General features: G+C 33.5%; 2 protein-coding genes and 2 non-coding genes across 4 annotated transcripts in view; 2 read left to right on the plus strand and 2 right to left on the minus strand.

The window, feature by feature from the left end:
- Positions 1 to 1,667: 1,667 nt before the first annotated feature.
- Positions 1,668 to 8,732, plus strand: LOC123667829 (proteasome subunit beta type-4). Its single transcript, XM_045601668.1, has 5 exons — positions 1,668 to 1,899; positions 4,221 to 4,433; positions 5,583 to 5,718; positions 6,672 to 6,817; positions 8,542 to 8,732. Exons 1-5 carry the CDS (start codon positions 1,763 to 1,765, stop codon positions 8,699 to 8,701), a joined length of 792 nt encoding a protein of 263 aa, XP_045457624.1. The 5' UTR covers positions 1,668 to 1,762; the 3' UTR covers positions 8,702 to 8,732.
- A 1,682-nt stretch (positions 8,733 to 10,414) lies between these two features.
- On the minus strand, positions 10,415 to 10,521 carry LOC123668025. The gene has a single exon (XR_006745514.1). It is a non-coding gene; the product is annotated as a U6 spliceosomal RNA (small nuclear RNA).
- A 664-nt stretch (positions 10,522 to 11,185) lies between these two features.
- LOC123668017 lies at positions 11,186 to 11,292 on the plus strand. Its single transcript, XR_006745509.1, has one exon. It is a non-coding gene; the product is annotated as a U6 spliceosomal RNA (small nuclear RNA).
- Positions 11,293 to 14,893: 3,601 nt separating this feature from the next.
- Positions 14,894 to 26,898, minus strand: part of LOC123667742 (serine proteinase stubble) — a 37,836-nt gene continuing 25,831 nt past the window's right edge. The window contains exons 3-9 of the mRNA XM_045601582.1: positions 23,072 to 23,440; positions 22,441 to 22,575; positions 19,392 to 19,569; positions 18,278 to 18,430; positions 17,021 to 17,136; positions 15,830 to 15,985; positions 14,894 to 15,057 (exon numbers count right to left, since the gene is read on the minus strand). Coding sequence (XP_045457538.1) covers positions 14,894 to 15,057; positions 15,830 to 15,985; positions 17,021 to 17,136; positions 18,278 to 18,430; positions 19,392 to 19,569; positions 22,441 to 22,575; positions 23,072 to 23,440 — 1,271 coding nt within the window. The remainder of the gene's footprint in view (positions 15,058 to 15,829; positions 15,986 to 17,020; positions 17,137 to 18,277; positions 18,431 to 19,391; positions 19,570 to 22,440; positions 22,576 to 23,071; positions 23,441 to 26,898) is intronic.

Here is a 26,898-nt window from a genome sequence, read left to right on the forward strand (position 1 = left end):
GAAGTTAGCAATGGTTGGGAGTTTCTACTTCAAAAATTTTTAGAATACCGAAAAATTTTGAGAGGATCATTTAGTCGCGTATCATATTAAAATAAATGAATAAAATATTGGGTTTATTAATTAAATAATATAAATTAGAAAAAACATATTAAAATAGTTTTAAAATAATCGTTGTATTTTCAGACATTTTAACCGACTTCAAAAAAGAGGAAATTATCAATTTGGTTCGGTTGGTAATTTTTTTTTCATGTATGTACACCGATTACGTCAAGACTTCTGATCTGATTTTTTTCAATGTGTAATAGTTGCTATTTAGTCTCAATAGTTTTTCTTTTTTGAGCATTTTTGCTAACTTGGACGTCGTCATTTTCACGAAACTTTTAGGTATATGTTCACCGATTACTTAAAGATTTCTGATCCGTTTCGTGTGATTCTTTTGTTCTTTTTTTTTTTTTTTTGATGACGAATAGTTGCATTTTGGTTTTTTAAAAATTTTATTTAGTTTGACTCAGTAGTTTGCACTTTATGAGCATTTTTGTTCACTTGGACGATGTCATTTTCACGATACTTTGTGTACGGCATTTTTTAGAGGAAAACAACAAAACCTACTATAATCTACCAGATCTGATCTAGAGAAATCCTACTGTAGGTTGCAAATCAACCATCATATACACTAAAATTATAAAAAAAAAACTATACGTTTAAAATTCCGACTTCAAAAACTAAAAAGCAAAAATAGCGTAATGGAGATTTAATTTGAAGAAGCCGGTGCTAAACTAAGTGTAAACCTTATGGAGAACTTGAGCAGGGTGGTTTCGTCTAGAACAAAACAACCACGAACGTAATAGGAAGTTCATTATTATGTAGTTCATATTCATTTATCTGTATACATTTAAGCTGTTTATGATAATTATTAAGTTTAATTTGTTAGAGCCTGGCACCGACTTTAAACCTATCAGTAGGCAGCGTCGGTTAAATTCAACGTAGTTTTTTTCATCATCCACTAGACCACTACTATGAAATTTATTCCAGTTCATGAAAATAACTATTCGACAAGTTTGTATGGGCACTAAAAAATATTTAGGGAAAATGTGTTACAGGAGATCTTTGTAAGAGCGATAGAAGTCAAAAAATTCATTTTCAAGTATTTTTGTTAGTCAGTATGCATGTTTGTTTCCTCTTCTGCTGTACTAAATTTATATACGGTTTTGTACAAATAAAATACTAACAAAAATATTTTTTGCCTGCCTATTTCTATGAATTTTATTTTCACAAATAAGCAGAGCAGTATTAATTAAGGTTTAATGTAAGGTGAAAATGGGTTAAACATTGGGTGGCTACATAATTATATAAATATTTAATGAAGAAGAAAATATTCGACCAATAATATTTTTTTATTGATACGGTTCTATTTAGAATTCCTAACCTTTTCATTTACTATGCGAAGCTGGATGAATTTTTATATTTCTAAACGATTTTTACGTTCCAATTCATAGAATTTCCAACCTGACTTATAAATTCAGAAAATGAGTAATAACTAATACTTTTCAATAAATTATAGTCTTTGAATAAATTTTTACACCCACAAACTTTCCGAATATTTTTTGAAATATCAAAATTTTAACTATTCATAAAAAGCACGTAGAACGTAACAAATTCAAAAAGTGTTTGTCATTTCATCTTCGATGCGGCTTGTCATTCTGTGAAATAGTTTTAAAAGGCATACGAATATTTTTAATTAGTGTAATAAATTCTTAATAATATGGCTTTCATGGGTGATATGATGAATCCTGCTCCCTTATGGCACAATGGCCCTGCGCCTGGCGCTTTTTACAACTTTCCAGGAAACTCATCTTCTTTTGGACTTACGAATCACACAGTTCAAGATTTTAAAGCACAGTAAGTTTATTTTGCATACCGAGCATTTTTGTAACACATTTAATAGCAAAAAAATATAGAAAATATTTCAATTGTTTGCGAAGTGTTAATCTCATAAGAGCATTGATCATTAAATTGTTGACACCATTGTGTCGATCTTATTCGAACTTATAGCAACTCTAAACAAAGCCAAAATAATGCTTATACGTAAATCTGTTATTGAAAATTTACATATAAATTAGTAAAAAATCGTTGAAAATCCGCATAACTTTTTACTGGGTGTACCGATTTGGATGGTTTTTAATTTAATTGAAAGCTGATGTTTCTCATGTGGTCACATTTAAATTTCATCGAGATCTGATTGCAACTTTTGGAATAATCTTTGATACTGTGTATTTACTTGACTATTTTTTGTGTACCTACGTTGTATTACCTGTAGATGTAATTAAAGTCGATTTTTTTTTTGCCAGCAAACACAATTATGTTGTTTCAACAAACTGAGTATAACATCAACAAAAGTTACATATTTACTTTATTAGTTACCATTTTTGGCTAAGATCTAGACTAGGAAAAACCGAATTAGAAAAACCGAATTATGGGGTTTTTGGGTGTGGAGGGCGGAGGGTGTAGGGGAATCTATACAAGGTAACACTGTCACACCTCAAAACCCCATGGTTATGGAGATATCCATGGTTAAAGTTTTGAGGTTAGAAGAAGAATTTCGTAGCTTTCACACGTTATTTTCACATTTTACACGCATCGATAGAGCAGGCTGGTTTCATGAAAAATTACTCCACAATAGATCACATACTTACTCTGAAACTTATATTGGAAAAATACACAGAATATAACTTACCTCTTTATATCGCATTTGTTGACTATTCAAAAGCATTCGACTCTATATCACACAACTCTATCTGGAACGCATTAAACGAGCAAGGAATTGAAGGTGAATACATAGAACTTATAAAAAAGATCTACATGAAAAGTATGGCACGGGTACGGTTAGAAAAACCGGGACCTAAATTTCGAATAGAGCGAGGAGTAAAGCAAGGTGACCCGCTATCTCCGAAACTATTTATATCTGTTTTAGAATCTGTTTTTAGAAATCTCAACTGGGACAACCTTGGCATCAACATAAATGGTAGGTACCTGTCACACCTTAGATTCGCAGATGACATCGTTCTACTTTCAGAAAACTCAACACAGCTAGAGTATATGCTAGAATCTCTTAACTACTACAGCGAAAAGGTCGGATTACAAATAAACAGAGAAAAAACTAAGGTCATGACAAATAGAAACGAAAACCCCATATTGATGCAAACAGTTAAAATTGATTATGTAGAAGAATATGTGTACCTGGGACATCTCATAGCGTTCAAGTCATGTGAGGACAAGGAAGTCGACCGAAGAATAAAATGCACGTGGAATAAATACTGGTCTATGAAAGAAATATTTAAAGGTTCCTTACCCATTAATTTAAAAACAAAAGCTATGAACATCTGCCTAGCCCCTACCTTAACATACGGATGTCAAACCTGGACACTGAAAAAAACACACTTACATAAAATTAGAACATGTCAAAGAGCATTAGAAAGAAGTTACATGAATATAAAATTAAAAGATCGAATAAATAACACAATAATCAGGAAAAAATCTAAAGCCATGGACATTGTAAGGCGGATTATGACACTGAAATGGAGGTGGGCTGGTCACATTCTGAGAGTAACTGAAACGAGATGGTTACAAAGTATAATAGATTGGTACCCACGAGATAAGAAAAGAAGACGAGGTAGACCATACAAGCGATGGAGTGATGACTTGGTCGAAGCGGCTGGAACGCTGTGGACTAGACTCGCGCGGGACAGAGCTTACTGGAGTGGTTTGGAGGAGGCTTTTACCGCCATCGGCGGCCCTTACGACTAATCTTACACTAATATAGGAATTAAGATATTATACTAACCGTACTAATAAATATAATTATTTTAACTAATTATTATGTTTAAATATGTAAAACGTAAGGGATAATAAAGCTTTATTATTATTATTATTATCTCCATAACCATGGGGTTCTGAGGTGTGACAGTGGTACCAGGGGTAGCATTCCCCACCCTCCCCTCCCCTTCCCCCCACGGTCCCGAAATCCGGTTTTTCCTAATCTAAAGCTTTACCTTGTAGATTATGCATAACTGTTGAAAAAGAAAGTAGTTTTGCTCACAAACATGTTCAAACATGTTTTATTAGATATTACTAGGAATTAAACGGCCCTAGATAAAGTAATCTTTTTCTAAATAATAAAAATAAGGTTTAGTTATTAATTCTATCATTCTTAATTGTTTCAGTTCTGCAAGTCCCATCACAACAACAACAACGGTTATTGGTCTAAAATTTGATAAAGGTTGTGTGATCGCTGCAGACACACTGGGCTCATACGGGTCTCTCGCTCGCTTCCGTGACTGTCCCCGTGTGTTGAAGGTTAATGATCTGATCTTACTGGGATCTGGGGGCGATTATGCCGATTATCAGTATTTGAAAGATATCATTGAACAGAAAATGTAAGTATATTGTTAAACTATAAATTTAATTAAGTTTTTTTTTATGACTAGGCTGGCAAACAAGTGTATGGCCCACCTCATTAACCACCTGACGGTAAGCGGTTACTGTAACCCATATCAGCCTGCAACACCAGAAGTATTGTGTGACCGACTCCTCTGGCCACCACAGTAACAACACTACTTGAGAGCAATATTATGTTTTTAAATATTTATTGTACCTATCTAAAATTAAAAAAAAAAGAAAAAGTTTTTATTTTGCTCAAATTATGTAGTTTACATTATCAAGAAGCCCTGCAACCCGTGCTAGCTTAAAAAAGCTGTGGTACAGGCCACAGCGTCTTCCCCAAAATTTCAGTTCAGATAGCGAAAACGTAAAAGAAACTAGTCTGTATGCAATATGACAATAACATAATAAATAAAACAGATTATAAATACAAAATTTGAAAAAAAAAAAGTTGACAAATATTTAGCTTTGATGTTTATATTTCAAAGCTAATAACACTGCTCTCTCCGCAAGGGAGCCATTTCAAGAATAACATTAACATTAACACTGCTCTCAAACTAATTTTATTTGTGTTCTCTTAACCCTACAAACTAATGGTGAAAAAATTTCATTCAAATTTACACATCTATAAACCATACAACAAATGATCAAATTAAAGTTTTTGTTGGAAAGATATTTGAGTATTAAAAGTTGACACTCATTTTCCAACTTAAAATGCTATAATTATAATGCTAGTTGTAATTTAGGCGTAAAAATATTTGTACTTCTGTGTGAATCATTAGTGCTCTCTCAATTTAATTACTGTAGCCTGTCTTTGAGCCAAGACTGATGACAACTGCAGATAGAGAAATACAAAGAGTAAAGGCTTGTACACTGTATTGTTTATGGTATGAGCAGAAGAGAACATTATTACCCCGTATCTGAACAGCAAAGAGATAGACTGCTGCCCAATTTCATAACACACTAAGGGACAAAAATTTTCTTTTTTTTTAATTTTTTTTTGAAAAATGCTAAAAAATCGATTTCGAAAAATTTGACCTTTACTGTTTGGAATTGGGCAGCTGTAGACTGCTTCTATCTTAGTGAATTTGTAGTATAGGTGGTTTAATTAATTGTTATAAAAAATGTGTATGAAATAATTCCAGTATTGACGAACAATGTATTGGAGATGGATTACAATTGAAGCCGAAGTCGCTCCACTGTTGGTTAACGAGAGTTTTATACAACAAGCGTAGCAAGATGGATCCCTTGTGGAACAACTATATTGTTGCTGGCATTCAGGTTTGTGACTGGAAAAACTATAAAATTTATTGTATTAGCATGTCACAATCAATATATTTAATAAAAATGTAATGGATCTTTGTCTGTATATGGAAGATATATGAAAAAAAAAATTTTTTTTGGGACCTTTATCAATGCAAACAGCACCTAAAACAATGATTGTTAGAATTCTTGTCTGTTCATCTGTGTGTTTGTGCCCGCCAATTTCAGAAATGGCATATCCGATTTAGATGTGGTTTTCACTAATATATTGTGGTAAGCTTCACTTAACATTTAGTGTTTGTTTCATTATACAATATATCTATGTATTCTTTGAATATAACTCGTAATTGATGACACATTGGTACAGAGGTCACTGCCACAGGCTAATAGACTAGCAGTCAGTTCAATTCTCATACAACAAATATATAATAGGCCATACAGATCGCCCATGACTATTAAAAACGTCGGATGTGAAAAACAGTAACTTAACAGGAGAGCGATTCAAAGTGTAAATTGCGTGTATCTTTTTACTCATTTTAAGCAGGATCGTGAAATTTTAAAGTAGTGCTGTACAGGCTATTTATATTTAATATTATTACTAGCCGGTATTTAATGTGTAAATATGAGAAAAGTCACTTGTTACATTTTTAACAGGTTAAGACTAATAGGTACTGATTTGTCAGAAGTACCAAAACTAAGTAATATATGCATAAAATAAAAAAATTCTCTTCAGCTGATGATAAACTTGGTTATTTGGGAACGTTTTATGAAATAAACAAAAAAATGCGATTTTGCAGTTCCGACGATGTTAATAGTCACTAGCGAGATGTTTGTCATAGACACACACACAACACAGACACGCTGTGTGTTTGTGCCTATGTGTTGTGTGTGTTTCTAGACCAGGATTAACATCCTATTGGGCGCTGCTTAAGATGTTTATTTACTTATAGTAGATGTTCATATAATTTTAGGATGGTGAGCCCTTCTTAGGAGCGGTTGATAAGCTCGGCACAGCATATGAAGATGGAACAATAGCTACCGGACTCGGAGCATACATGGCTACTCCACTACTTCGTGATGCTGTTGAGAAGGGACCCTTGGATGAGGAGTCTGCAAAGTATGACATCATATTTTATATAAACATTTGTTTCTATTTTACAAGGGCGTAAGATGAAGAGGTAGTTTTGTTTGATCGTTCGTTTTTTATTTATGATTTTTTAATCTTATATATAAAATTCTCGTGTCCCAATGTTAGTTAAAATACTCCTCCAAATGTTGTTGTTGTTTTGCACGGGTTATTCTCTGCAACTCAACGTCTCATTACGCCTATTTTGCGTGGTTGGCTGGGGGCCTTATTCATACCAGCCTAGCTCCTTGAGGAAGCCTAGCAGACCCCTTGTGTTGCCGACGTCTTCCCGGAGCGACCTCGGTGTTCCGAGGTGTAGTGCCCTGTAGTTCGCCACACTACCGCATTCCAGCAGGATATGTGAAGCCGTTTCTTCTGCCTCCATGCACGCTCTGCATAGGGGGCTGTCTGTAACACCTAAATTGTGTAAGTGCTTATTAGCAAGGCATTTCCGGTAAGAGTCCCAACCAGTAGTCGGAGCTGGGCTCTCTCATAACCGCGAAGTTTGCGGGACAATCCTGGGTTGATCGTCGGAAGAGCTTCCTTGGTCTGCCTGCAGGTAGTTAGGTTAGGTTGTCCAATATTCTTGGTGCATTACCTTGGTGTTGTGTCGCAGCTGGCTGCGCAGACATCCGAAAGGCAGAGGTAGAATGGGTTCAGGTCCGTGGACCCTCATCTCCGATCCATTCCTTGCCAGTCAATTGGCCGCATCATTGCTTCGCGATCCACTGTGGCCCTTTATCCATTGAAGGGTAATGGTGTTTGTTTCACTTACCTTCGTCAGAACTCGATGGCACTCGTATATTAGCCCCGATGTCATAATGTCGCTCTGTAGGGCTTGCAGGACCGATCTGCTATCGGAAAGAATACGGATTGGAAAACCCTGTACCTCTCTAGAATTGATCGCTGTTGTTGCCACTATGATTCCCATGCATTCCGCCTGGAAGACGAAATTGTGGATTCCCAATGGCGATGAGATGTGGATATTCAGGTCTTCTGAGTAAACCCCAGAACCTGTACCTGTTGATGTTTTCGACCCGTCTGTGAAGATTCTTAACTCTTTGGGGTTGAGGCCTTCCCCTGGGTCTTCATGTAATTGTATTCTGTATTTTTTTATCGAACTCTTTGGGTATCCTGTCGGTAACCGCTTCAATGAGCTGTTCCCTGTTCGCCAGTTCGCTAAGTATTCCTGTGTGTGTTACCTTTAGGTTCCTCCATAGGTTTAGCTTCCTGAGTCTTACCGCGGCCGCTCCCGCCTCTTGTTGAATAAACAGATGCAGCGGCGGCTCCTCCAAAACGGCTAGACCGTTTTTTATGAAATTTTGTGTGCATATCGGGTAGGTCTGAGAATCGGCCAACATCTACTTTTCATACCCCTTTTAAAAGTTGTAAAAAACTTTGATAAGTTCCAACAGATTCCTTTTGCTTTGAATTTTTTAAAGTCTTCATGATGCATTTAGATTATATTTGACATATCTTTTTAACATGCATTGTCAAGCACAAAGTAAAATCTTATCTAAAAATTGCCATCATCCAACTAAATCAAAAACTCCTTTTAAAATAAGTCACAGCTTACAAAAATAAATTTAATAATACTAAGCTAGTGGATATAATACACACAATCATAAAATAATAAGTAATGTACAATACATTTTTTAAGTATTGTAGAGTTTTTTAAGTATTGTAAAACAAATTTCATTGGTTTTCTTTTTCAGGGCTATAGTCCGCAAATGTATGGAGGTGCTATTCTACAGAGATGCCCGCTCCTTCCCTCGCTACCAGCTCGGAGTGGTGACCGCTGCTGGAGTCACCGTGGAAGAGCCTGTGGAACTAAAACACGACTGGTCACTCGCTCACATGATACACATGAAGTGATTGTATTGATAAATAAATGTTTTGCAGTTAATGGTGTTTTACTTATACATTCTACATAAAGTACATACTAACTGCTTCGTTAAACGTTGTTCTGTAATATGGGATGGGGGATTTTTCGAAAGAGATTTAGCTGAAATCACATTGATCCGATAAACCTTCAGAGATTAGTATACCTCTTTTATAAATTTAAAAACTAATATGTATTCGAAAAAAAAGAGAAATAATTGACAGTAGAACTACAAATCGAAAAAATACTGTGACCATCACATGGTTAGTGAAAAAAACGAGACCGTTTGTTGTGTGAAGAATTAGCCCCGCGACTTCGGCCGCGTTGAATAGTTACTTGAAAAAAAAAACCCTGATTTTGAAACATTCTTCATTAGTGCTCTGCTCCTATTTATCTTAGCGTGATGATACATAGCCTAAAGACTTCCTAGATAAATGGGCTATCTAAAATTGAAATGATTTTTCAAATCGGACCAATAGTTCTTGAGAATAGGGCGTTCAACCAAACAAACTCTTCAGCTTTATAATATTAGTAAAGACTTGAAAATTATTAATTACGTAGTATGTGAAAATAATTAGTGATTTTTGCTGCAATATTAATTTTAATTTTATTTGGTTTTTCATCAAAGCATGAGTAACTACGCCTTTACTTGTCAGTTGCATAGATTAGTAAATTTTTTCTTAAAGTGGATAGAAGGGAATCTATCTAAAACTAAGTTCAATAACAGAAATTCTCATCTAGGGTGTATGAAAATGGAAATGTGTAGAACAAAGACTATGCTAATAAAATCATATTACATGTTAGTGAACATTGCTTGTTGTTTGTTCATCAACGGAAGCTTAGACATCAGACCTATAAGCATCAGACTAACAATACAATCAAAGAAATATTATTCGTTGCTATTACAACCTCACAACATTTTTTCACCTTACAAAATCTAATTTCTATCGTCAATAGTAGATATAACAGTAGATAAACTTCCATACAATTTTTATGGACTATCTCTCTTCCTTAGATATACTTAATTGAAAAAAAAATCAGTATTAAATTTTTATGCCATAAAAAGGTCAGATTTTTAATAGTGGTCAAATTTTGAAGCTTCTAGGTGGTGATAAATAAATTATAAAAGCAGAAAAACATTTTCTTACAGCTCAAATTAATAAACAAAAGTGTTTGTTTATCTCTTGTTCACTTATCAATAAAGTAAGCTGTTTTGCTAAAATGTTTGGGTAACATGTAAAAACAAAGATTGTTATTATTTATTAACAATAATTTTCATGAAAATAGCTTTTGTAGTTGGCCCTAGCAAAATACTTGTAACAAAAGGAATTTTATAGAGTAAATATTCCTTGTTTCTTTTGGTGCTTGCCAAATTGCCTCCGCTTTATTTCATTTTATGGTATAGGTACCTAAAAATATTGTTATCAATGTTCGATAAAACAACAGAATACCCAGAAAATGGATTAATTATATGCAGATTGCTGCGGTATGGCTTTTTAATGTAATTTGTGCAATAATTGGTGTTGATAGTAGACTAAAATAGGTTGTTTTAAAGTATTTTTTATACAAAACTAGTCGTTTATAATATTAAAGACAACAGCTTTCCGCATTCTTGGTTTATATTATGTATTTACATTTATTACATGGTGTCCAAGGCTTGTATATTTTAGTTACCTAAGTATTAGAAATATTCCTTAAAAACTTCAAAAAATGTGGAACGCTTCACGATTTTGCGTGTCATCCTTGCGCAGGGGCCATGCTAATCTTCTCTGTATCGTTCCAATTTTAGTATATGTACTGCCGAAGCGAGTACGATTGTATGGCACTTTTACTTGTATATATACTAATAGGCGTTAAAAATGTTGTCAGCGCGATTTAGGGCTTGAGATATAATTCTAATTTTATTGTTTATATTTACTCGCCATTCTTTTTTTATTTTCAGTTACAACAAATATTTGTAATAAAGTTTTTAATTTTATTGTAATTACATAAAATTTGGATTTTATAAGAAAAAAGTCAAAAAAAAAACCTCATTTAATTTTATTATAAGTTAACAACGCCATCTATTGTATACTCAAGCAAATGTACATTAGAAAATCATACAGCGCGATCTGTTTTCGTACGTCAGAGTATGTCATACAGCGTCATTTGTGCTGCTATTAGTTTATGACGACTGCTATGAGATGGCGCTAATATTTCTTTTAAACAATAATGTCTGTGTCATGCCTGTATTGTACTTTTTCGAAGTTTTATTTTTCTTAATGTAATTTTAAATGAGTAACAAACTATTAAACATATTAATTGATACATTGATAACACATTAATAATAATTCAGAGTGGGTTTCGAACCCTCATCCCCTAGATCCCTAGAAGCAGAAAGCAAGGACAATGTAAACAAAGTCGAATGATACCTAAATCGCGCTATCAACATTTTCAATATCTGTTAGTATATATACAAACGTAAGTGTTTGGCAGTCGTACTCGCTTCGGCAGTACATATACTAAAATTGGAACGATACAGAGAAGATTAGCATGGCCCCTGCGCAAGGATGACACGCAAAATCGTGAAGCGTTCCACATTTTTTGGAGAATATTGTATAATAACTATGATTGTGTTTATATAAAAGCCGGTTTAAAATGTTGCTGAAAAAGTTCCAAAAGAGTTGTCTTTCGTCCCTTAGCTAACAACACGGCTTATGTCATTTTTACCAACTTTACGCCGAAAAAAACCGCAATTTACATACAGTAAAAATGGTATAAACTAGCTATTTCACATTACCTATTATATTGTTGCGGAGGCGTTAACAATGGAAAATTCCTGTTTTTAAACTATCGAAATTTGGTACGAATCTCCTATGTGTGATGTAGAAATAATCGATGAGCGGATTTTAGGATAACCCATAATAAGGATTAGAGGGGTGGGCGTTAACAATGAAAATTTTAAATGTATGTTACTCCGAAACTACTGAACCAATTTTTATCAAATTTTGTACTCATCTATAATTTTGTCCAACTTAAGAGATAGGGTAGTTTTTATCTCAATCGGACCTGGTCGGTGACGCTGCTATCAGTATGTAACTCCGAAAGTACTGAACCAATTTTTATCAAATTTTGTAAGCATCTGTAATTTTGTCTGACTTGGAAGATATGGTAGTTTTTATCTCAATTGGACTCGGTAGGTGGCGCTGCTATCTGTATGTAGCTCTGAAACTACTGAATCAATTTTTATCAAATTTTGTAAGCATCTGTAATTTTGTTTAACTTGGAAGATATGTTCGTTTTTATCTCAATTGGACCCGTTAGGTGGCGCTGCTATCGGTATGTAAGCTATCAAATTTGGTAGCTGTTTTCAGAGCAGGACAACGTCAGCCGGGTCCACTAGTTACTTAATAATTACCTTAGTTAGCACTTAAAAAATAATTATTTGTACTTATTTTGACGATTTACCTTATTTTAACTTTTATTTTATGCCTTGAGCTGTGTTGACTGATATTATATTAGACTAAGGCGGTGTTGTTTGCGGAAATGTTAGGGAACAACTTATCAATAGATGATTTAAAAAGTAAAGTTTTTATTAAGTAATAGTTCAAGAAAAATTAACAATCGTTATAACATAGGTCTATAACTTAAATCGTAAGAATCACATTATTGAGATCAATTGCTTAAAGTTATTTGGGGACACAGAAACCATTAGAGCGCAAGTGTAGGTAATTGGTATTTTTTATTAGTTAAATATTTAAAACATAGTCTTTAATAAACTGTAACGAAACAAGATACAATATTAATAAAATTATAACAATAAAATATAATACTTGAAATCTCTAGTCTAATAGTTAGTTGCAGTATTTAGAATGAGTTTGTGAATGAGTTAGTGTATCTGGGTTCAAAGTTTACAAGAGATGGAAAGTGTGTGAGTGATATTGAAAGAAAAGTGAATACAGGAAACAGGGTGAATGGAGCTTTGCACTCCTTTATGAGCAGTCGGAAGGTGTCTAACAAGGCTCGTTTGGTTGTGCATGAGGGGGTGTTCAGACACTCATGTACGGAAGTGAAACTTGGGTATGGCAGAAGAAGCATGAAAGCAGAATAAATGCAGTTGAGATGAGAGCGTTAAGAAGTATGATAGGAGTTAAACTGAGTGATAGAATAAGAAATAGTGAGAAAAGGAAACGTTGTGCTCTGAAAGAAGGTGTAGTGACGAAAATTGAGAAAGGTATGCTCAGATAGTTTGGCCATGTCGAGAGAGTGAGTGAAGAACGATTGACGAAAAAAGTGTATAAAGGCGAGTGTGAATGGAAGGGTTGGAAGGGGTAGACCTAGGCGGACGTTTCGAGACCAAATAAGGGACGTCTTGAAAAAAGGCCAGGTTAAAAGTACCTTAAACCTAAGAGCATGTATGATGGGAATAATGAAAGTGGACGAAGAGAAACAAGTATGGAAGGATCGTAGCAAGTGCAAAAAAAGAAGTGGTCTCTGCGTAGGTATTATCAAGAAGCGTGAATATAATTACGTATGTGTGTATGTATTTATTTGCTTAATGACGTTAATTGGCATGGGACGATGTGGTAACGGCGGAAGCTCGTCATCAAAATCAATTTTATACCAAATTGTACCATTTGGTCTGTATTCTAGTATACGTACATCTGTGACGACTGGGTCACACCTGGGTGCTTTTTTACAAGGCCGTATAGATTTATAAATTAATTTTTTCGACAAGTCGGTAAAAAAGATATAGTCTAAATGACAAGCTTCGTAAGGTTCTTCGTAATGTATTTTGGTTCGAGGTTGGGAAAGATTCGTCATGATTTGTATTAATAGAATTTATATTAAGGACAATATTTCCTAGATCTTACACAACGCTCTCACTTTCTACTGTGTCAAGTCACTATCAAACTTTGCTTTGCTTTATCTATTTGATATTCCTGTTAGCACACGAATTCAAAAGATATCGTTTATTAGTTGAGGTGAAATTGGCTAAGTGCTAATTTGAATTTTTGCTGATAAAGCATATGTGCTACTAATGTGCGGGATAAACTCTTATCAGTTACAATTTTGCAAAGATGAAAAGTGGATATAAATGAAATGAGACATTAAAAATAAGTGTTTTATTTGTAAATAATTATATTGTAAAAAGAAAAACAATCTGAGATTCTTATAGCTATGGCTAATTAAATATAATTAATAAATGCAGTTAAATAGAATATTTACAATATTATTTATTTTAATAAATGAACGAAAACAGTTACAAGCACAAGTTAGGAAAATATTTTTCATTAAAGATAATTCGGCAGCTTTTAAAAATTATTTTCTACTGTTTTAAAAACTAATATTACCTATTAAATTATTAAATTTAAATAAATATATTTTTTTACAATAATTCCTTTTTTTTTTAATTCGAAGTCATTTTTATTTTGGCCCCAGTTTCAAAGTCGTTGTAACGAAATAAACTTTTCGTTGTTTTTAGCATAATTAATAAAATAAAATTCTAAATAATTTTATATTTATTTATATTAATTAACTCACTTGTATTATTATTTATTCGTAATAATAATAATCACAAATTATTGGATGGAAACATTAATAAATGTCATTCAAATAAATATTTTTTTCGGATGTATTAGTCGTTAACTCGAAGAATTGTTCGACTAATTCGACTAATTTATTTTTTTGTATGTTCCTGGTCCACGGAAGGTTTTAATAAAAAAAAAATTTACTATCAACTTTTGACAGAACGAAGTCTATCCGGGCAGCTAGTATATTAATATATCTACTGCTATCATTAGTTCATACAATACAAAAATTTTCAATGTCTGGAGCAAATTTTTGAGATATTGTGACGATATTATATGGCGACAAATATTGTAAGAAATAATAAATTTTAAGTTTAATCAAATTTGAGGGTTATTTGCATTAAAAAAAAAAAAAAAAAAAAACGACCACATTCTGTATAAAAATATCAAAAAATAAGACGTTCTTTTTTTCATGAAATTATTCACAAAATCTAAAAATTTGTGCTACATTTTTTGTTGTCGTTATCACAAAAAAGGTTTTAAAAATCCATTCAATCACAATTTTACTATAAAAAAATCACATATCAAATCGAAATTCAAAATTCAAAACTGGTCACAAAGATAAATAAAAATATGGTCAATATAAAAAAAATCGTCCCAATTTTTTTTAAAGCACTAGAATTGTAGTATCTGGTTGATCCAATCTCTGAATTCAGAGATACGTGTATAAACTCCTGGTTGATTGGGTTCCGCACATCCAATACCCCATGATATGATCCCGCTTAACACGAAACGACCATCGCGTTTCCGTGGTACCACCATTGGACCCCCACTGTCACCTGATAACAAAACCAGTGCATCAACATCTCACCACAAATTAATATGCTTTAACAGGCGCACACACACAGTCGTCTGTTCTTAAGATTGGTAACTTAATGCTCGTTTTTAGGTAACAGTCAACTGATACAGACCTTTAAAATTAGAAGTATAACAAATAATAAGAAATATAAATAAGACAAAAGCGTCCTCCAAAAAAAAATTAAGTTAACGAGGCAAAAGGTATAATCCTAATAATTTCAATACAATTTTGCGTCATCTGTAATATTCTAAGAAACACACATTTTTAAAATTGAATGTCAAAAAGCCGTGGGTATATTATTCAAGGGATTTGACTAGTTTTACTCATCTATATGAAGAAGCGACCTTAACCCCAGCTGTGGGACATTCGCAGTCTGTTTTATTAAGTCATTACAGCTTAACTTTTATTTTTTTTATTTTTTATGTCACTAGGTCGGCAAACAAGCGTATAGCTCACCTGATAGTAAGCGATTACCGTAGCTTATAGACGCCTGCAACACCAGAAGCATCGCAAGCGCGTTGCCGACCCAATCCCCAATCCCCCCAGGAGCTCTGGTCACCTTACTCACCAACAGGAACACAATACTGCTTGAAAACAGTATTATTTTGCTGTGATCTTCTGTAAGGTCGAGGTACTACCCCAGTCGGGCTGCTCCATATTTTGAGCAGGAAATTCCTGCTGTGCCGTACCTCAGTTAACTTTTCACAAAAGAAAGATAAAAAACCAACAACTTTACAACATAAGTAATTCACCTTCACAACTGTCTGATCCTCCCTTCATCCAACCGGCACATATAAATATATTTGGTATATGCTCATTATACCCAGCGGACAAGTACATAGATTCACACAGTGTGTTGTTGATCACCGGTACTTCCACTTCCTGAAGCACGCTCGGGAGAGGTCCCTCTGAGGAGAAAGCAGAAATATTATAAAAATAGTATAATTTTACTAATATGAACATTATTGTTACGTTATTTTTTTTAAAATAAAGAGTTTGCACTGTTCTAGCAATTTAAATTGAAAGAAAAAAAAAAGAGTTGAATAAAAAAAAATGGTGATTACTGTATAGGTAACATCATCTACTCTAATGATATATTAATTCTATAAAGATAGAGATTAATTATATAAAAATAAGATAATCTTTATATATATATTTCTTGTGTGCGTGTGTACGTCACTGAACTTTTTCTAGACGGTTGGACGGATTTTGATGAAATTTTTTGTGTGAGTTCAAGGGGATTTGAGGATGGTTTAGATTCACAATTTGGTCCACTGGAAAATGTTTATTTAACTAATTTTTCATTTATAAGTAGTTGGTAATTTTGGAATGTATGAAAAATAGATGTTGTTCGATTCTCAGACCTACCCGATATGCACACAAAATTTCATGAGAATCGGTCAAGCTGTTTCGGAGGAGTTTAACTACAAACACCGCGACACGAGAATTTTATATATTAGACTAGCTGACTCGGCAAACATTGTCTTGCCGCTAAACGCCATTTAAAAATAGGGGTTCGTGGTAGAAGGGTGAAAAGTTTAGGTTATATGTATTTTTCAACGCCAAATCATAATAAAATAAAAAATAAATATATTATCTAAAATTAAAAAAAATTAGGGTGGACTACCCTTAACATTTAGGGGGATTAAAAATAGATGTTGTTCGATTCTCAGACCTACCCAATATGCACAAAAAATTTCATGAGAATCGGTCAAGCCGTTTCAGAATAGTTTTACTACAAAAACCGCGACACGAGAATTTTATCTATTAGATTAAAAACTAAGAAAACCAAACTCCGAAATGTATGTACGCCCAACGACTGCCCTAAATTGAATTTTTTTTTGTATTCGTTGCAGGATAACAAAATAAATAAATAAAAAAAACATGGTGGCACTAAGTTCCCCGTTTCATAGTGTTGTAATGTTTATAAAATCGTAACTGACCGTCATATAGTCGTCCCCATCCAGTTACGTACGCCGTTCTTCCCACGTAGTCGTCATCGTCATCAGGCACGCACACCGGTAGAATATTCGGTTGGAAGATCACTGGCTCGTAGAATCTAAATATTATTAAAAATAACCCTGTTTATTATTTTTATCTATCTACGAGTGTCTAGTTTTTGTATTTTATCTTTACAATATTGTCTCTTCAACTTATTTCCTTCGTGTGATAAAATAATTGTGTTTGCAGACATCATTACAGCCTATACAGTCCACTGCTGGACATAGGCCTCCACAAGTTTACGCCAAAAATAACGTGAACTCATGTGTTTTGCCAATAGTCACCACGCTGGGCAGGCGGGTTGGTGACCGCAGTACTGGCTTTGTCGCACCGAAGACGCTGCTGCCCGTCTTCGGCCTGTGTATTTCAAAGCCAGCAGTTGGATGGTTATCCCGCCATCGGTCGGCTTCTTAAGTTCCAATGTGGTTGTGGAACCTTGTTATCCCTTACGTACGTTACGTTTGCAGACAAACGAAGAAAAACCGACTTCAATTATATCGACAAGTAATACAACGTAGGTAGACAAAAAAAATGTCAAGTAAATACGCATTATCAAAGTTGTAATCAGATCTCGATGAAATTTAAATATGACCACATAATAAACATCAGCTTTCGATTAAATTAAAAATCATCAAAATCGGTAACCCAGTAAAAAGTTATGCGGATTTTCGAGAGTTTTCCTCGATTTCTCTGGGATCCCATCATCAGATCCTGTTTTACTTATCATGGTACCAAACTAGGAATATCTCCTTTCCAACAAAAAAAGAATTATCGAAATCGGTCCATAAACTACTCTCGTACTACTATTACTCGTAGATCGTGTCCAGACTGTATCATTTATACAGTAAGAAACCAAGGAATTACTTCCAAGGAATCACTCAAGTAGTTGAGTAAAGCAGAGCTTTAGAACATATAATAAAACTACTAATGAGTTGTATGAATAATTACTTTAAAATACATTGCAGATGTTACCAAAAACAATATTACAAATTATTATCAATATTCGAACCGTCAAAATTGCATTGTTTATTACATTGTTAATGTATTTTTTGAAGACATGTTTCCAAACGCTTAATAGCTTATGCTGCCTAGGTAATTAAATCACGGAACATATCCAAATTAAATCTTTAAACAGTATTGTGAATACCCTTCAACATTCATTTGTTTTTAATACAGAAATAAATCCAATAAAAAGTTACCTGAGTAACGCTAAATCATATTCAAAAGTGGCTGGATCAAAGTGAGGATGACTGGCTACTATTTGGACTCTTCTTTCAGCGTAACCGTAAGGTTCGTCATCGTTCGCTAGGTCGTATTCTCCTAGACGTACCAGGAGTTCTGATGGTGCTACTCTGGAAAGAAAAAGATGAAATTTGATTCATCATCTCCTTTTAAATTTCTATAAAACAAATTTACAAAAACGAGTTTTTAAAATGAAAATAATAAATAAATTTAAAATAACGTCTTAGCTGACGCCGCAAATTTGCCATAATTATGTATGTTATTAACCCCCTTAATCCACCCCCCCCCCCTATTACTTAGGGGTATGAAAAATAGATGTTGGCCGATTCTCAGACCTACCCGATATGTACACAAAATTTCATAAAAATCGGTCCAGCCGTTTCGGAGGAGTATTTTAACTAACATTGTGACGCGAGAATTTTATATATAGATGTAAAACAATAACCATTTAAAAGTATCATTAATGTGATATGATAACTTGTATGTACTTGAAAAAGGTCGAATGAGATCAAGATTGAACAACGAAGCGTATTTCATCACGTATTTTCCTCTACAATTAATACATTTAAGCTTCCTCATCCCGAGAGATTCAAGCATAACTGATTGTTTCAATGTAATTAGCTTTTTTTGTAGGAAGACATAGTGTGAACTGTCCCGATATTACTGCCATTGTAAACACGTAGAAAGATATAAAATAATATTTCCTTATGAAAAAAAAAGTTGTCTATGTTAGGTTACCAAAATGATTGTTTATTTTTTATTTTAAAATTAACATCCACGTTCTCAATATGCCCATTGCTTATTTTAAACATGAATTATAATAACTATAGGCGATCTACAAATCGACAGTCCTGTGACTGCCTAGTAAAACTGGACGTGGTCCGACTCTGACGGTTTTTTTTGTAGCTTACAAGCAAAATGATTGCTTACGAATATTAGGATAATTATAACCCTTTAACTTCCACTTTAGAAAATTTAAATTCAATTTTAAAGAAAAGTATTTAATTACAGAACGCCAACTCGCTTATAAAAACAAATTATATTTTATAATTACATATTACCTATACGTACCTTTCAACACAATGCGCGGCTGTTATCGCCCAATTTTCGTTAAGTAATGCAGCTCCACACTTGTGGAGATAAGTCGATGTCCTGTACTGCCTGAGGGAGATCTGCCACGGCCACTGTCCGTATGCAGATTTGGTGCCACCGACAATCCTAGCCTGCGGCCACATCCGTCGTCCACAAACTGCCAGAAGCATCAACGTGGAGTTTATAATCATTATGAAGAAATCTCCTTGGTAAAAGCTACCATACATTTGCATGCAAAAGTGTCCGAGTTTTGTAATGTCGATACATTCAGGAAATCCCACCCTTATTCACTTAAGACACGTGTAGTTATCACGGTAAAATAAATATATAAATAGTTCCATAATTCTCACACGTAGGTAAACGTTTACGGTGTGAAATTTAAGAAAATGCACGAAAATCTGCAGGAAAATATGTTAATTGAAAAGGTCGTGTAAACCGAAAAAAAAACCAATAAAACGAAACTATTATTAATCTTAAAATGAATAATTTAATAATATTTTGGAAGAAAAACTTGTTTCTTACGAGCGGAAATTATAATAATTTTAATTTTAAAGTAGCGAGCAAAACCGTAATTAAATTTTTTGTTTCACTTTTAACCGCACTGTACTAACACGCTTTTTTTTTAATTAGCTACAATTTGTCACACCACTCTGAAATAAACCTCCTTATTCACTAAGTCTCTTTAGTTGTACAGATATATTTTTATTACGGTAGCTATTTGAAAAAAAAAAACGAACAATGTTTTTAAACGCGTCCTTGCGTCTTTGCCGGCAGATAGCATCGCGCGTCTGAGCCTTTGTTTGTTGAACGAATGTAAGTCTTTTTATATTTTTTATCGTTGTTTATACGCTCCGGAGGCTGCAGTTATACATAACACTGTCAGGGGCTAGGTAGTTCTTTGACCTGGCGTTTTTTTTTTTTAAATAATGTTTTGCGCGGGAATGTCAATCGGACATGTTTTATTGTTTTTAAGTCAACACAACATGAAAAAGTTTTATGGTGGTTTTACAAGTTGTTAAAATGTTCAACATTATCATTTAGATGATAAAACATATTTCAATTTGTTTTACTGTTGTCTTTTTATTAAAAACGCGATGGCGGAATGCACTGTTTTTTAAATATTATTGAAACTTAAAGTCTTAAACTTAACTACATACTTACATCTAACTTTTTGACTCGACAAGTGCTTTATGTAAATTGAAGCCAACGCTTTATTTGCATATATTGGTTATACTTTTTTGAACGGTATAAATAATATCTTACGATTCCGGATACTTTTATCATTTTGATCATTGCTATCAAACGATAACGCTTATTTTAATGAAAATTATTTATCCATGCAACATATCTACTAGAATATTAAGACAACAAAATAAGGTTTTATATAGCGTTGGTATGAAAAGGTTAAGCGTACTGTGAATTGTTATAAAATCGATAACTTTGTCAAAAAAACATTTTTTTTATATCATCACTTCAGCCTATTGCAGTCCACTACTGGACATAGGCCTCCACAAGTTTGCGCCAAAAATGGCGTGAACTCATGTGAGCGGGCGTGCCCACCACGCTGGGCAGGCGGGTTGGTGACCGCAGGGCTGGCTTTGTCGCACCGAAGACGCTGCTGCCCGTCTTCGACCGTGTATTTCAAAGCCAGCAGTTGGATGGTTATCCCGCCATCGGTCGGCTTATAAGTTCCAAGGTGGGAGTGGAACTGTGTTATCCCTTAGTCGCCTCTTACGACACCCACGGGAAGAGAGGGGGTGGCTATATTCTTTGATTGCCGTAGCCACACAGCTAATATATATTTTAACCTAATCTAAAATATATTATTATTTTACATTTTAATGCTTTTGTTATCGTCAGTACAAGGAAGTAACGTACACATTGTTTGACCAAGGATTAACAATACTTTGAAGGAATTCTTATTATTTCGTAATGATTCGATTGCAATTGCAAAAAAAAAAATATAATTACTGGATTACATCTCATAGATAAATAAACTTTACAACCATTAAAATAAAATAAAAAATGTTTTACTACATCGTTGACGATGAGTAAGTCCTCAAAACATTATGGCGCCATTAGTTCGACGTTAATGATCGAACTGTTAACAAAATAAATAACGCAGTGAGGTGACTTTTAGACATTTTGACGGATACTTTACGGTCACGGGAGGACAACTTAATAAACTGCGATAAAATCCGACAAAGTTGTTTCAATATACAAAGATTAAGCAATTTAATATACGAATTTGAAATAAAGAAAATAAATATATTGATTATGAAAATATTGATTTTGAAGATAAAGATATTTATTGAGGATGATTTTAATTTATTAGCAAATTAAAAAATATGAGAACCCTTCATATATTATAAATGTAAATGTAAGTTTGTTAGTTACGCACACTCGCTAAAACTATTTAACCGATCATCATGATAAAATGATGAAGAAAAAAAAATTTAAATAGTAAACCGATCATCATGAAACTTTGTAAACGTATTCTTGGAGGTATTAGAAGTAGCATAGGATACTTTTTATAAAAAAAAAAACAATGCGAGCGAAGCCGCGGGTAAAAGCTAGTGATCAATTTTTTACTGGCAATTTTTTTAATCAATTGAAAATAAACTTTTTTTACAATTAAATTGCATAAGACATAGACTTGGGTAAAAAGGATTATTGTCTTAGCGAAGATATATTTACCAAAATGATAAAGTAGTGACTAACACGTCTAATTTTTTAAATTAATTTAAAACAGACTTAGGCCTACATATAAATGTCACGGTTGCGTGCGTTAGCGATCCCGTGGCGTCCCACAACACATGAGGGCACCGCTGGTTTTAAAGTGGGTAGTTTGGCATTAACGAGTACACCTCACGCCCGAAGCCCCACACTCCCATCGCCTACGGGTGACGGGGTTAGCGCGTAAATGCATTTTCCACCGATAAAAAAGGCTTACATATAAATGATATTAAGTATTTAAACAATAAAAATTTCAAAGAGGATTTTGTACCCTTAGTATTATTATACTAACCTTCCTTGTAATTGGACATATTGTACGATTCTGTGGTAGATGTGGGAGTTGTAGTAGTGGTAGTAGTAATGGTGGTAGTTGGTTCAGCTGTTGTATTAACTTCTGTGGTAGTCAGATCTGTAATTAGAAATAAAACTAACTTAGATAAATTGGAAAGGTGAAAAATGTTGTATATTTGGAAGTATTTTTTTTTGCTTTCAAGGCCTTCCGTTTAAGTGATATATAAATATATATTTAGTATAGAATATATTTTATATGCATATTATATATAAATACACACACACATACACACAACAGCCTATCGCAGTCCACTGTTGGACATATGCCTTCACAAGTTCGCGCCAAAAATGGCGTGAACTCATGTGTGTTGCCCATAGTCACCACGCTGGGCAGGCGGGTTGGTGATCGCAGGGCAGGCTTTTTAAGTTCGAAGGTGGTAGTGGAACTGTGAAACGATATAATACAGAGTTACTTTTGTATTTCGGTACAATCTAGATAGATATTGAAATTTATCAATACATATAATAAAAAAAATTCTGAAATGATTAGTGCACACGAAAATTTTACTTACCTGCTTCAGTAGTTCCAATAGCTTCTGTCGTTACAGTCTGATTAGATGTTATTGAAGTACCGTTATCAGAAATCGAGCTTGAAGCTAAGCCAACACTTGAAGTTGAAGTTGGTACTGTTGGCGATAGAGTCACATTGACTGTGAACTCTGAAATAGGTGCCTGTGTTGTTTCAGACGTAGCCAAACTCGATACTGAAGTTTGGGGAGCCGGTATTTCTGTTGTTGTTGTTGGGGTTTCTGATTTAGCTGTTGTAGTTTCGCTAACAGGGGAGGGTGATTCAAATATTGTTGTTGCTTCTGATGTAATAGAAGGAGGAGTTCTAGAAGTAGTTGTTGTAATTGGTTGTGAAGTTGTTGTAGTTTCAGGTTTAGGAGGAACGCTTGAAATCAGTACCCATCCTTTTGGTGGTGTGATAGGAGACCAAACATCTGAAATATTATGATTAAGTATTAATTTAGCGTATTTTTCACTTTATATGTATGTTTTGAATACTAAATATAGGTGTGATATTAAACTAATTGGGTTTTTAAACGGGTAAATATTACAAATAATACAATACAATACAATAAGGAAAGAAAGGCTACAAAGTTTCGAATCACAATGTCAAAAAATTTCGAATCATAATGTCAAAATGAACTTGTTGATTAAATTTTTCTGTAAAAACAAAAACAGATTGCTAATTTGATTGATACTTATAAAAAGATAATGTAAGATGATAAGTCTGTACTTTTAGACTTTTAAACGACCAAATTCATTAATAATTTCATTCATGACCAAGTATTGTAGATTTGATACCATGTCTTTATATACAGAAGTTATCTGCAGGAAATTATTTAATGATATGACCCCTTTGCACTATATTAAGTTTTGTATATTTATAATTTTAACGTGTGCCATATATAAATAGGAAGTAACCCGTTTCCTATTTTATTTTTCTGTTATCTTAATAAGATTTTGTTCGATATTTACAATCGATGGAACGATTAGTGCGTGTCGTTCCACTTACATTTATGTGGAGCGTCCTCGTCACGTTGGTCGTGACCTTTGATGGTGTACCGTTTATCACGTTTTAGATTTGCTTAATTTTTTTGCTAGGTCAAATCTTTTATTAGAATTAGCATCACTAGAAAATGGCTGTGCTTATTTTAGGAAAGCCTTTACTCGAGCAAATATATTGACTTGGAAATTTTCGGATATAAAGTAGACATGACGATAATGTTTATAAGAATGTTGTATATTTATGTTGTAATTAGGGTCATTAATTATTCTCATTTTAAGTTTCGTGGCTAACGGATCATCAGATACGTTTGTGTAATGTAGTCAGAAACTGTTAAAGAAATTATTACGTGAATACTTAAACATACATCTGTCTTAAAATAATTAATTATTGGTATTATTTTTTAAACTATAAATGCTATAAAGGCTATATTCTCAAATACTATATTTTGTAATAAAATTTAATCACACACCATTTGCAAAAACATATTACTATCAGTAAGAAAGTGAGGTTCGCAGTTTCACTTAAATAAAACATCGATGTTGACCCGGCTCTTCGTGTTCGACCTCCTTACGTGATCGGCGTTAGTATTGAAGTAAAAAGTCTGCATATATTTTGTATATAAATTATTTATAATCTGTACATAGTAGTTTAACATTTGAAAGAGTTTAACACTAATTCCTCGTGACTTTATCTGGATCTAGGAAGAATTACGTAAAGCACTAAAAAGTTTGTATATGTTGTATATGTAGATATGGTTGTAAATAAAACTAGGTGAAACCCTCGAACACAACAGCTTTGCTTATTAAAAATGTACACAAAAGACTTTGTTTTTAAAGTAACAATTCCATTTCTAGATTGTATCTAAACAAAACATACAGATAATTTTAAGTTAGATAAATCCTCAGAAATTTAAGCCCAAATTTGTACCCACAATCATCTAGTGTCAATTTATAAGGTTATCAATCCATTGAGTTGTCTCGGAAAATCAATTTAAAAAATTTGTAACTTTTAAAATTGATTAGCTAAAGTTGATTGATAGGCTATATGAACAAAAATTTTTCTCTATATAAATCGAATACACAAAGAATTAACACAGAAAAAAAGTTAAAATATCCATAACTTTCTCTTTATAAATTCGATAGTAATAATAAATAGCAATTTAACAATTTTATATAGTTTCGATATCATACAAAAATGTGACTGAAATAACATATCCTATTAAGGAAACGTGTTCAAAATACTCTTTTAAGATTAAAGAGAGTGATTCAAATATAAATATAAATTTGAAAGTCTGTTTTGCGCCAAAACAGCAAAACGAAAATGTTGACTAATTTTAAAATGCATGAGCATAATCGCTCACGTATGTAACAAATATCTTGTAACATACACACATAGTCGTCAGTCGTCTGTTTCTATGTAAAGCAACTTAATGCTTGTGTTACAGGTAACAGCCAACTGTTATAACTTTTTTTTTAATAAATATATATAGATATAATACATATATAAATATACATATTACACCCAGACTAAGGCGGGAATCGAACTTGCAACCCGCGGAACAAAAAGCAGGGTCACAATAAACTGCGCCAACGGGCTAGTCAAAAATAAGAAAAATATATTTTTTTTTATACACAATAACATATACGTAAATGACAGATAATGAATGATCCTTTATGAAAGGTCATTGACCACTCGTTATAAAAATAATAGTCTGTGATCAAATAAAAAAAAACAACTTCAATTTATATCGACGAGTACTAAATAAAATTAGAACATCATTAATTATATTGGAACAATAGTCTCTTAAACACGCATTATTAGAGATCTCGCTTAAATTTAAATGGGACAACGAGATGCAAGTTTTGTTTCATCATTACAGCCTATACAGTCCACTGCTGGACATAGGCCTCCACAAGTTTACGCCAAAAATAACGTGAACTCATTTGTTTTGCCCATAGTCACCACGCTGGGCAGGCGGGTTGGTGACCGCAGTACTGGCTTTGTCGCACCGAAGACGCTGCTGCCCGTCTTCGGCCTGTGTATTTCAAAGCCAGCAGTTCGATGGTTATCCCGCCATCGGTCGGCTTCTTAAGTTCCAAGGTGGTTGTGGAACATTGTTATCCCTTAGTCGCCTCTTACGACACCCACGGGAAGAGAGGGGGTGGCTAAATTCTTTAGTGCCGTAGCCACACAGCTTTGTTTTGTTTAGTAAAATATAATTAAATAGTTGTAAAAATATTTATCATTTAAGTTATCTGTGACAAATATAGAAACAAAAGTTGTATGAGCTTAAAGCGTTCCATTTCATATGAAAAATATATAAAATGACCTGGCGAACTTCGTACCACCTCATTGTTTTTTTTTCTTAAATATAATAATTACATATATGAAAACATAATATAGACTATCTTTTAAGTTGGATCAAACTGCACACGGTGTGCAAATTTGATTGAAATCTGTTAAGTAGTTTAGGAGTCGATCGCGGACAAACGACGTAACGCGTAATTTATACATATTATTTTACAAAGACCTATTAAATAGTTATTGAACAAACGTCTGTAATGTATTAAAATAAAAATAATTAAATGTATGTATGTAGTTATTGAACATACATGAGCATTTTAAAACCGCATGAGTTAAAAGAATGACTACGAAAAAACTATTTCACATATTCGTGCCAGTCAGCAAGTTAAAATAATGAGAAAAATTCCACGTGTTTGTTTTTCTTACAGTTAATGACTGGATGAGTCAATACTCGCGTCAAAGATATCGAAAGAGCCGCATGAGTAATCACTTAGATAAAAACTGACAAATGTGTGCTATAGTTTGTGTGGGTGTTTATTTATAACTAAATATTGACTTTTAATACATGAATGTGTGATAGGC

This window comes from Melitaea cinxia, chromosome 29, assembly GCF_905220565.1.
Source record: "Melitaea cinxia chromosome 29, ilMelCinx1.1, whole genome shotgun sequence".
NCBI classification, from domain to species: Eukaryota; Metazoa; Arthropoda; class Insecta; order Lepidoptera; family Nymphalidae; genus Melitaea; species Melitaea cinxia.

Bases quoted from the DNA above. Each gene is read 5' to 3' on its own strand.
- LOC123667829 (XM_045601668.1), top strand. From the start codon at position 1,763: ATGGCTTTCATGGGTGATATGATGAATCCTGCTCCCTTATGGCACAAT. The intron at 1,900-4,220 runs GTAAGTTTATTT...TAATTGTTTCAG, and splicing joins GTTCAAGATTTTAAAGCACA to TTCTGCAAGTCCCATCACAA. The intron at 5,719-6,671 runs GTTTGTGACTGG...ATATAATTTTAG, and splicing joins ATATTGTTGCTGGCATTCAG to GATGGTGAGCCCTTCTTAGG.